Source organism: Oncorhynchus clarkii, chromosome 2 (genome assembly GCF_045791955.1).
Source record: "Oncorhynchus clarkii lewisi isolate Uvic-CL-2024 chromosome 2, UVic_Ocla_1.0, whole genome shotgun sequence".
In the NCBI taxonomy this organism is placed as follows: Eukaryota; Metazoa; Chordata; class Actinopteri; order Salmoniformes; family Salmonidae; genus Oncorhynchus; species Oncorhynchus clarkii.
Window position 1 is genome coordinate 67,939,087 of NC_092148.1, and position 12,203 is coordinate 67,951,289.

At 42.5% G+C, this 12,203-nt stretch overlaps 1 protein-coding gene across 1 annotated transcript in view; it reads left to right on the forward strand.

Annotated features, from left to right (window-relative positions):
- Positions 1–6,861: 6,861 nt before the first annotated feature.
- The window catches only part of LOC139377987 (protein piccolo-like), a 153,085-nt gene continuing 147,743 nt past the window's right edge, over positions 6,862–12,203 (forward strand). Inside the window, exons 1-2 of the mRNA XM_071120551.1 lie at positions 6,862–7,818; positions 9,252–10,199. Of these exons, the coding sequence (XP_070976652.1) occupies positions 6,862–7,818; positions 9,252–10,199 (1,905 nt within the window). The remainder of the gene's footprint in view (positions 7,819–9,251; positions 10,200–12,203) is intronic.

Here is a 12,203-nt window from a genome sequence, read left to right on the forward strand (position 1 = left end):
TGCCACCCAAAGACTACCTGCCACCCAAAGGCTACCTGCCACCCAAAGGCTACCTGCCACCCAAAGGCTACCTGCCACCCAAAGGCTACCTGCCACCCAAAGGCTACCTGCCACCCAAAGGAAAGAACTCCAAAAAAACTCAAGGGCTCAAAGGGTTATTTGGGTCTGTATGGTTCTGCACAGAACCCCTGAGGAAGCACCATTTTTGTGTGTGTAGTGGTCTCTGACTTGTGGTCGGACTCGCTCAAGTGAAACAAACTTAAACTTTCGCCTTTTTTCAATGCTGAATAGAATGTCATTGAGTAAACAGAAAGGTGTTATAATGTATTTTTTCTCAAACATGATTTGTGAATTTAAAAGTAATCCAATAACTAATCAAAGTACGTGTAATCTAATTGCAATATTTTAACGGAATAATTAGTTTTTTTGGTAATAAGATTACATGTAATCCGTTACTCCCAAACCCTGAATGTGAATGTGTGTGTGTGTGTGTTTACTCGGATCTCCTGTACAATAATATTGTATTTTGGGTGAAAGTATTTATTCCACATTTGATGGGGCTATAAATGGCACACATTTTTAAGCCTATGGGGAATGTGTTATATTTCTGTCTATATGAAGGTGGTTATAACCTTAGAACTTGGATTTGGCTATGCCTTGTATGAAACTGTGATCAATAGCAGTGGCTCGGTGCTGCTGTCCATGGTGCTGAAAGCCTTAAAAACAAAAGCCTAAAAACAACAATGTAGAGTTGATCAAATGGAGACGCAATCAATAAAGCCTTAGCTGAATGCACACAACATTTTTAAGTGTAAATAATCATTGTTTTGAGCCGAGATATCCGTAGAGAGTCCACTCGGTTTTAATTTACATCCGTGTGCCACAACAAGTATGTCAATGATGTATATAAACCCAGGATTGCGTATGCTATGTATTGGCCAATAAAAGGCTTTGAAGCCACCGGTCGGCCATATTGGAACTCCCCAGAAGGAGCAGTCCTCCATAGGAAGTATTTCAATTCAATGTTTCAAGGAAAGAATTACATACAGTGGGGAGAACAAGTACAGTGCCTTGCGAAAGTATTCGGCCTCCTTGAACTTTGCGACCTTTTGCCACATTTCAGGCTTCAAACATAAAGATATAAAACTGTATTTTTTTGTGAAGAATCAACAACAAGTGGGACACAATCATCAAGTGGAACGACATTTATTGGATATTTCAAACTTTTTTAACAAATCAAAAACTGAAAAATTGGGCGTGCAAAATTATTCAGCCCCCTTAAGTTAAAACTTTGTAGCGCCACCTTTTGCTGCGATTACAGCTGTAAGTCGCTTGGGGTATGTCTCTATCAGTTTTGCACATCGAGAGACTGAATTTTTTTTCCCATTCCTCCTTGCAAAACAGCTCGAGCTCAGTGAGGTTGGATGGAGAGCATTTGTGAACAGCAGTTTTCAATTCTTTCCACAGATTCTCGATTGGATTCAGGTCTGGACTTTGACTTGGCCATTCTAACACCTGGATATGTTTATTTTTGAACCATTCCATTGTAGATTTTGCTTTATGTTTTGGATCATTGTCTTGTTGGAAGACAAATCTCTGTCCCAGTCTCAGGTCTTTTGCAGACTCCATCAGGTTTTCTTCCAGAATGGTCCTGTATTTGGCTCCATCCATCTTCCCATCAATTTTAACCATCTTCCCTGTCCCTGCTGAATAAAAGCAGGCCCAAACCATGATGCTGCCACCACCATGTTTGACAGTGGGGATGGTGTGTTCAGGGTGATGAGCTGTGTTGCTTTTACGCCACTTGTTGTTGATTCTTCACAAAAAAATACAGTTTTATATCTTTATGTTTGAAGCCTGAAATGTGGCAAAAGGTCGCAAAGTTCAAGGGGGCCGAATACTTTCGCAAGGCACTGTATTTGATACACTGCCGATTTTGCAGGTTTTCCCACTTACAAAGCATGTAGAGGTATGTAATTTTTATCATAGGTAAACTTCAACTGTGAGAGACGGATTCTAAAACAAAAATCCCGAAAATCACATTGTATGATTTTTTAATTAATTTGCTTTTTATTGCATGACATAAGCATTTGATACATCAGAAAAGCAGAACTTAATATTTGGTACAGAAACCTTTGTTTGCAATTGCAGAGATAATACGTTTCCTGTAGTTCTTGACCAGGTTTGCACACACTGCAGCAGAGATTTTGGCCCACTCCTCCATACAGACCTTCTCCAGATCCTTCCGGTTTCGGGGCTGTCGCTGGTCAATATGGACTTTCAGCTCCCTCCAAAGATTTTCTATTGGGTTCAGGTCTGGAGACTGGCTAGGCCACTCCAGGACCTTGAGATGCTTCTTACGGAGCCACTCCTTAGTTGCCCTGGCTGTGTGTTTCGGGTCATTGTCATGCTGGAAGACCCAGCCACGACCCATCTTCAATGCTCTTACTGAGGGAAGGAGGTTGTTGGCCAAGATCTCGCAATACATGGCCCCATCCATCCTCCCCTCAATATGGTGCAGTCGTTCTGTCCCCTTTGCAGAAAAGCATCCCCAAAGAAGGATGTTTCCACCTCCATGCTTCACGGTTGGGATGGTGTTCTTGGGGTTGTACTCATCCTTCTTGTTCATCCAAACACGGCGAGTGGAGTTTAGACCGAAAAGCTATATTTTTGTCTCATCAGACCACATGACCTCCTCCCATTCCTCCTCTGGATCATCCAGATGGTCATTGGCAAACTTCAGATGGGCCTGGACATGCGCTGGCTTGAGCAAGGGGGCCTTGCGTGCGCTGCAGGATTTTAATCCATGTTGGCGTAGTGTGTTACTAATGGTTTTCTTTGAGACTGTGGTCCCAGCTCTCTTCAGGTCATTGACCAGGTCCTGCCGTGTAGTTCTGGGCTGATCCCTCACCTTCCTCATGATGATTGATGCTCCATGAGGTGAGATCTTGCATGGAGCCCCAGACCGAGGGTGATTGACCGTCATCTTGAACTTCTTCCATTTTCTAATAATAACAGTTGTTGCCTTCTCACCAAGCTGCTTGCCTGTTGTCATGTAGCCCATCCCAGCCTTGTGCCTGTCTACAATTTTATCCCTGATGTCCTTACACAGCTCTCTGGTCTTGGCCATTGTGGAGAGGTTGGAGTCTGTTTGATTGAGTGTGTGGACAGGTGTCTTTTATACAGGTAACGAGTTCAAAAAGGTTCAGTTAATACAGGTAATGAGTGGAAAACAGGAGGGATTCTTAACCTGTAGTGACACCCCATCCCGTGAACGGGACCGTTGTCATCATCTGACACTAATTAGCATAACGCAACGGCCATAAAGCTTCCTAGAAAATATTCATATTCATGAAAATCACAAGTGAAATATATTGGAACACAGCTTAGCCTTTTGTTAATCACCCTGTCATCTCAGATTTTCAAAATATGCTTTACAGCCAACGCTAGACAAGCATTTGTGTAAGTTTATCATAGCCTAGCATAGCATTATGCCTTGCTAGCAGCAGGCAACCTTGTCACGGAAATCAGAAAAGCAATCAAATTAAATTGTTTACCTTTGATGAACTTCGGATGTTTTCACTCACGAGACTCCCAGGTAGACAGCCAAAGTTCATTTTTTCCCAAAAGATTATTTTTGTAGGCAAAATAGCTCCGTTTGTTCTTCACGTTTGGCTGAGAAATCGCCCGGAAATTGCGGTCACCACAACGCCGAAAAATATTCCAAATTAGCTCCATAATATCGACAGAAACATGGCAAACGTTGTTTAGAATCCATCCTCAAGGTGTTTTTCTAATATCTATTCGATAATATATCCATCGGGACAATTCGTTTTTCACTAGGACCGATTGGAGTAATGGCTACCTCTGTATTTTACGCAAGAATCTCTTTCAACAGAAATGTGTAAAACTACGTCACAATGCTGTAGACACCTTGGGGAATACGTAGAAAGCGTAAGCTCGTTGATGGTACATTCACAGCTGAATAGGGAGTCATTGGAACGCAGCGCTTTCAAAACCTGGGGCACTTCCGGATTGGATTTTTCTCAGGCTTTGCCTGCAACATCAGTTCTGTTATACTCATAGACAATATCTTTACAGTTTTGGAAACGTTTTCTATCCAAAGCTGTCAATTATATGCATATTCTAGCATCTTTTCCTGCCAAAAAATCCAGTTGAAAACGGGAACGTTTTTTAAAAAAAAATGAAAATACTGCCCCCTAACACCAAGAGGTTAAAGAAAAACTAACAGGTCTGTGAGAGCCGGAATTCTTACTGGTTGGTAGGTGATCAAATACTTATGTCATGTAATAAAATGCAAATTAATTACTTACAAATCATACAATGTGATTTTCTGGGTTTTTGTTTTAGATTCCGTCTCGCACAGTTGAAGTGTACCTATGATAAAAATTACAGACCTCTACATTCCTACAAGTAGGAAAACCTGCAAAATCGGCAGTGTAACAACTACTTGTTCTCCCCCCTGTATATTTAAGTATTTTTGTTGTAGTGGGGACAGTAACATTAGTACGTTCTAAATATTATACTTTAAGAAAAAAATAATCATATATTTTTTCATTTTATATTTTTATGTTTAGCTGACATAATAACATTTTAAAGTATGCATTAAGGTGTCTGTAATATAATAAACATGGCAAAAAGAAGTGTAGATATTAATAAATACATTTCTATAGCTTCCAAAATATGTTTGCCACTGGTGGGGAATTGCCAAGATGGAGGCGTGGTGGCTTCTAAACACAAATCTAGTAGTATATATATATGTTAGTAATCTAGTAGTGTATATATAAATAATTAATTAATATCCATGATGTAATTATTTAAAATAACAGTTCATAAGACAAGACATGTTGTGGATAACATGTTTGCAAAATAACTCATAGGCATGATGTTGTCGTGATGTGACTTTCATTAATCTGATGACTGTTATTTATCGAATCAACTAACTATATTTAATTGTTACCTGATTAAATTAATCATGTAACAATTAACTCATTAGGAATTTGGGGCACTACGAAAGAAGTTGTTTAACAAATTACCATCTCCTGAATTAAACTCTAAAGATATATAAGATATATATGTTATATATCGGTAACAGTCACTTATTAATCATTACCTCATATCAGTCTCATTCTGCAAGTCACAGACTTCTGGAATCCCCAAGAACACCATTTTCTGATTATTCAGTTCTACACAAATTGATTTAATTATTTATTTACTGATAAGATATGACAGCTTGTTACACATATGGAGAGGGAGGGGTAGATAAAGAGAGGGAGAGACAAAGAGAGTCAAACTTATCGTACATTTGGAAATTACCCTCAAAGTAATAATAATACTTTGCTCATGAACCACCGCCCATTTGGGTAAGTAATATAATGTATTTATGTGTAGATGTCTTTGTCCTTTGGCTCTCTGAAACCAATCGATCCTTCTATGGGAAGTGGCTCGATGGGTGTAAGGCTCTTCTTGTCCATCAGAGGTCACAATGTCCTTCTTAGTTGCTCCTGCTTGTAGTGGATGTTTCTTCAGATGCACCAATGATTGTCTGAGATGGGATCTTCTCCTTCCTTTCTCGGATAGACAGTCAAAGTTCTAGGACCACTTTTACATGCCCAGCTGCAGACTGGAAATCTTAAGGTCTTTATCTTCTTCAGCTCGTGTTGAGTCTTAGAGTTTCAACTATTCGTAAAGTTCAGCTCACGTTGTCCATCTGCTGGTCTGAAGATGTAAAATTCTTAGCGAGTCCTTTTAAGCACTGGTCGGAAAAGCGGTTCCATCACAGTGACACGCTATTCTGACCGCATTAGGGGCGTGGCTTAGTTCATATGCAACGGACATGAAAAAATATTATCTCATTAGAAAACCAAAATCACATTCATATCTTAACAAAAATAGTTTCATCGTTCTTAATATTGTATTAACATCAAATTGGATGGAAACTTGAAAGCTAGAATGTGTTTCTAAGTTACAGTATATGGCACATACAGTTTTTAATAACATCACAAAATATTTAACAATATGACATGATTATTCTTTAGGTCCCCACTGACCATTCCTAACATCACTATCGTAGAAATATTGTTCCAATATTCACTTTGTTTGACATTAGAAAACATTCTCTCTCTCTCTCTCTCTCTCTCTCTCTCTCTCTCCCTCTCTCCCTCCCCCTCTCTCTCTCTCTCTCTCTCTCTCTCTCTCTCTCTCTCTCTCTCTCGCTCTAAAATGTTTACATGTTGCATTGACAATATGTTGCTATAGCCATGTAGCAATTGATTAATATGTATATTTTCTATGCAGGATATGAGGTGTATCAGGATACAGAGAGGGAATAACAAACGGACCTCAGAGGCATTAATGGCATTATGTTCCCTGTGTTCTCATTATTTTCCAATATATTTTGAGATGTTATTTGTTTACCATCCCCTGCCTGCCTGGGGTAGCATGTGAAATCAGAATATTGTAAATGCATTACAAATATGCTCATATTCCTCTCATTCTCTCTCTATATTTTTATGTCATGCTCTCTCTCTCTCCCTAACCTTCACCCCACCTCTCTTCCACACTCTCTACCTTAACTCTCTCTCTCTCTCACATGCTCGTCTCTCTACCTGTCTCCCTCTCTATCGTTTCTGTAGGAAGTCTGGTGTAGAATTTGAAGCAGAGGAGAGCCCAGGCAGCAGCAGCAACAGTAGCAGTAGTAGCAGCGACAGCAGTAGTGGGGCGGTAGATGCCCTACCCCCAGCCCCAGTTCCTCCCCAGGCCCCTGCAGGAGAGAAGAGAGAGGACAGCTCCTGCTCTGACTCAGGCAGCTCTGTAGAGTCCAGTGAGGAGGAACCTGCCATGTTCTCTAACTTTTTAAGTGGTGCGAATCCCCTCAGCTCCGTCTCTTCTGCTGTCAGAGGAAGTCTGTTTGGGGATAATACGGAGGGGGACAAACAGAAAGCAGGCACTCAGCAGCCTGGGTCAGGCCCTGGCCCTTGGAAGGCCCCGCAGCAGGGACATAGGAAACAGGACCAGGCACCTCCTAAACAGGCAGGACCCCAGCTCCAGGGGAATGGCCAGGCGGGTCAAGCAGACAAACCTAGCGGGCAGCAAGCCTCCACTAAGGGTGGACCAAAACAGCAAGCCCCTGCTAAGGGTGAACCACAACAGGAAGCCCCTGATAAGGGTGGACCTCAACAGCAAGGACCTCATAAAGGTGAGCCTCAACAGGAAGGACCTGATAAAGGAAGACTACAACAAGCCCCCCAGCAGCAAGGACCTCCTAAAGCTGGACCACAACAAGATTCCCCTGTGGTAGGGGCTCAACAGCAAGCCCCTGCTAAGGGTGGACCACAACAACAATGGTCACCTAAGGTTGGGGCTCAACAACAAGCTCTTACTAAAGTTGGACCCCAACAACAAGGTTCACATAAAGTTGGGGCTCAACATCAAGCTCTTACTAAAGTTGGACCCCAACAACAAGGTTCACCTAAGGTTGGAGCTCAACAGCAAGCCCCTTCTAAGGGTAGACCACAACAGCAAGGGTCCCCTAAGGTTGGAGTTCAGCCACAAGGGTTCACTAAGAAAGGGACTCAGCAGCAGGGCTCCCCCAGGACTACACCACAGCAGCAGGCTTCTGGTAAACCTGGGACTCAGTCTAATGCTGGACCTATGGCTGGAGCTAAACCCCTGTGTCCAGTGTGCAACACTACTGGACTCAACCTGAACACCAAGGAGCCACCCAACCATAACACCTGCACACAGTGTAAGACTGTCGTCTGCAGCTTGTGTGGCTTCAGTCCTCCTGACTCGGGTGTAAGTAGAGATTCATTCCAGTATATATTTAACATTAGAAACTGAGTGGTTTGACCCTTGAACTCTGATTGGCTGAAAGGCATGGTATATCAGACCGTATACCACGGATATTACAAAATGCTTAGTTTAACTGCTGTCATTACTCTGGTAACCAGTTTATAATAGCAATAAGGCTCCTCGAGGGTTTTTGATATTTGGCCAATATACCAGGCACTCTGCGTTGCGCGTAAGAACAGCCCTTAGCTGTGTTATATTGCCCATATACCACACCCCCGGGCCTTATTGCTGAAGTATACAGTACCAGTCAAAAGTTTGGACACACCTACTCAGTTAAGAGTTTTTCTTTATTTGGACTATTTTCTACACTGTAGAATAATAGTGAAGACATGAACACTATGAAATAACACATATGGAATCATGTAGTAACCAAAAAAGTGTTAAACAAATCAACATATATTTTATATTTGAGATTCTTCAAAGTAGCCACCCTTTGCCTTGATGACAGCTTTACACTCTTGGCATCCTCTGTGGTTTTTTCTTTAAAAATAAAGAAAAACCCTTGTTTCCAAACTTTTGACTGGTTGTAACGGTCGTCGTCGGTGGAAGGAAGAGTGGACCAAAGCGCAGCGTGGAAAGTGTTCATGATATTTATTTACAAGAAACACTCAAACAAAAATAACAAAAACGAAAGCGAACAGTTCCGTCAGGCACAGACACTAACCAGAAAATGACACCCCACAAAACCCAAAACGGAAAATCACAACTTATATATGATCCCCAATCAGAGACAACGATAGACATCTGCCTCTGATTGAGAACCACACTCGGCAAAACAACAAAGAAATAGAAAACATAGATTTTCCCACCCGAGTCACATCCTGACCTAACCAAACATAGAGAATAAATAAGGATCTCTAAGGTCAGGGCATGACACTGGTACTGTATATTGTTAGTAATTTATCAGTATTTAACAGTAGGCCTAATATATTATTTTTGACCTTAGTTCACCTTGTAGCATTTGTACTATGAATCGCATTCTATGTCAAACTATTTAGATATGTTTTTGTACAGTGGAGAATTGAGCATAATTGGGCCTGGCCAACTTGATTTGATCAGTCAGAATATTGACTTTAGTTACCACTTAGCAGGCTGCTTCAAGAGAGTAATCTGATTTATTGACAGTTCAGTCAGCATGCTCACTACAGTCATTACCATGGTAGGAGGGTAAAGACTGTCATGTAAAGACGAAGACACAATGTTATTCTAATATTCACATATTTTGAACAATAAATTAAAACCATTTTGTACTACTAGTATGAATTTAGAACAAAAGATAGATCATGAAAAAAAACCTTGATCATGATAATGGTTCCCAGATGTGTTTTGTTAAAGAAAATCAGTATATGATGCTAAAACCATGATTTCCATTGCAGGGTAAGGAGTGGCTATGTCTGACCTGCCAGATGCAGAGAGCACTCGGAGGCTCTTACCCACCTGGACCCCCTAAGATGAAGCCCCAGCCTTCACCCAACAAAGCCTCTACATCTCCTGCACCACAGAACAAAGACACTCCAACACCAGACTCCCCTCAGAGGAAACCTGCAACATCAGCAACACAGCCACCCAAGACAGAGGTTGCTAATGCAGCAGACCCTAAGAAACCTGCCAGCTCAGCTCCTGCTCAGAAGACAATACAGGAGAACCGGAGAACATCAGGGCTTCAGAAACCACCAGAGCAGCCAGGCCAACCTGGGCTTAAGCAGAGTAATGCTACCCCATCCACACAGCAGGAGCCTGGGAAGCCTCAAAGAAGTGGAGCCTCTCCTGCCAAAGCTGTGCCACCAGAGGCCCAGCCCACCAAGCAGGAGTCAGGGGGATTCTTCGACTTTGGTGGTCCTAAATCTCAGCCTGCCCCCTCAAAGCCTGAAGAGTCAGTGTCTGGGAAGATGTTTGGCTTTGGCTCCTCTATCTTCAGCTCTGCATCCACTTTGATCACCTCAGCTGTTCAGGATGAGCCCCGCTTCACACCGCCAGCTTCCCCCAAGATGTCTGCACCGGTCCAGGCTTCTCCCAAGATGCCCCCTGCAAAGGAGATCAAACTACCTGCTGCTCAGAGAGCAGATGAGAAGAAAGCAGAGCAACCCCAGCAGGCCACGTTTCCCCCATCAGTACAGGCCAAAGTGGACAAACCCCCATCAGAGCCTCCAAAGGGAGCAGCATCCTCCCAACCAGCTCCCAAAGCAGGCCAGTCCACCTGTCCACTCTGCAAGGTGGAACTCAACAAGGGCTCCAAGGACCCTCCCAACTACAACACCTGCACGGAATGCAAGAACACTGTCTGCAACCTCTGTGGATTCAACCCCATGCCACATGTTACCGAGGTAAGATGTCTGTATCATTTTCACTGCTCTGTGGCTGTATTTATTGGTTAATAGTATAACATTATTGTCACATCTACTTTCCTATGCCCTGGCAATGCTGCCATTAACCTATGTAGACCCATTGGTGCTGTGGTGTCACTATAATATTTTAGAAGATGCTATTTCACTGTCACAATCCCTTCAAAATTGACCGCGTCAATATAGTGCAATATAATGCTAGGTAATATTAATTAGCTGCCACCACTTTACTACAAGCTGTTAAATCTTACAATTTGATGCTGACGACTCATTAATTTGCAATTATGCAATCGATCATGCGCTGAGCCAGAGACTGGGTTTCAGAAAGGGTAATGTAGGCCCCACGTCACACTAAGTTCTGAATTTCGACACAGTCATTAGTGGGTAAGGCCTACATGATCACTGCCACTCAGATGCACTCTGGTGTACATGATGGTTATAAAGCAAGCTATTTTTAGGATGTGATTATCTCTAAGAGAGTTTTAACTGGCTTGCTTAATGAGTCATTCTGTCAAATCTCTCATCATCAATGTTCATTGGAGCAGAGTAAAGCTAGTCTTGCTTCACTGTGTAGAGACGGATGCAAGGCTGTAGCACAATAATCAATCTGGTGAATGCACACAATTATATATTATCTCTCCAGAGGCACTATTCTGACCCAAAGCTTATAACCAAAGCAAGCACACACCTTCAAGTGTAATTCCAGACCACTGTACTGGGTTCCCCAATGCCTGGCTATGATTGTGAGTAGAATAGGTTGATTATATAGACCCACTACTGTGATTGAGATAATTTAGGTGTTTGATCGCAGGTTAGCATTTTTCATAATGAATCTTGTTCTGGAGGAAGCTCTGCAGCGTGTTCACTAGCTGGCACAGCCACAAAGTCATACATTCTGATTTTAAACCTAACCTTAACCTTAACCCTAACCTTAACTACACTGCTAACCCTAATGCCTAACCCTAACCTTAAATTAAGACCCAATATCACATTTTTGTTTTCATTAATTTTTACAATATAGACAATTTCTACTTTGCACCTGGCCTATCTAGGTGAAAGTCGCTCATTTCTGCCTTCAGGACAAGACTCATGACAATAAACGTCAACCTGCTGTTTGACCTGACAGTCACTGCAGTACCATAAAGAGAAACATAATAGTTTTGCCTGTGACTTGGTAAACAGCACATTTCTAAGAAGTGATAAGATCAGTTAGTGTTATCAGTGCTTTATGCAGACCTGTGCCTCTCTTACCATCACAGAGGCCTCGTACCATCACAGGAGGCAGTAGGAGGTATGGTCAACTTTTCCACAAGTGGCCTTTGGTCTGATAGCCTGCATTATGTGCTTCCCTCAGGAGGGTGGTATCACTATCAGAGAGCAGATAAACAGATTCAAACACCAAGCATCATGTATGTAGACCTGATGGTCCTCTGACCATTTACAGTATCCCACTGCTGGCTGGCCTTTGAAGCTCAGCATGGTCAGTCCTGGTCAGTCCCTGGACGGGAGACCAGATGCAGCTGGAGGTGGTGTTGGAGCGCCAGTGGGGGGGGCACGCTTCCCTCTGGTCTTAGGAGATCCCAATGCCCCATGGCAGTGATGGGAACATTGCCCTGAGTAGGGTGCCGTCTTTCTAATGGGACGTTAAACGGGTATCCTGACTCACTGTGGTCACAAAATAATCTGATGGCACTTATTGTAAGAGTAGGGATGTTAACCCCAGCCACCTAATCACCTCTCATTCCTAATTGGCATATATCACTCCTCACCTCTCCACCTGATAGCTTATGTGTGGTGAGGGTTCTGCCGTATATTGGTTCCCGTGCATCACCCAAGTGCGTGCTACACATTGGTGGTGGATGAGGTGAGCTTCCCCCTTGCTATGTAAAGCGCTTTGGATGTCTAGAAAAGCAGTATATACAGTGCGTTTGGAAAGTATTCAAAAATGGATTAAATAAAAATAATCCTCATCAATCTACACACAAT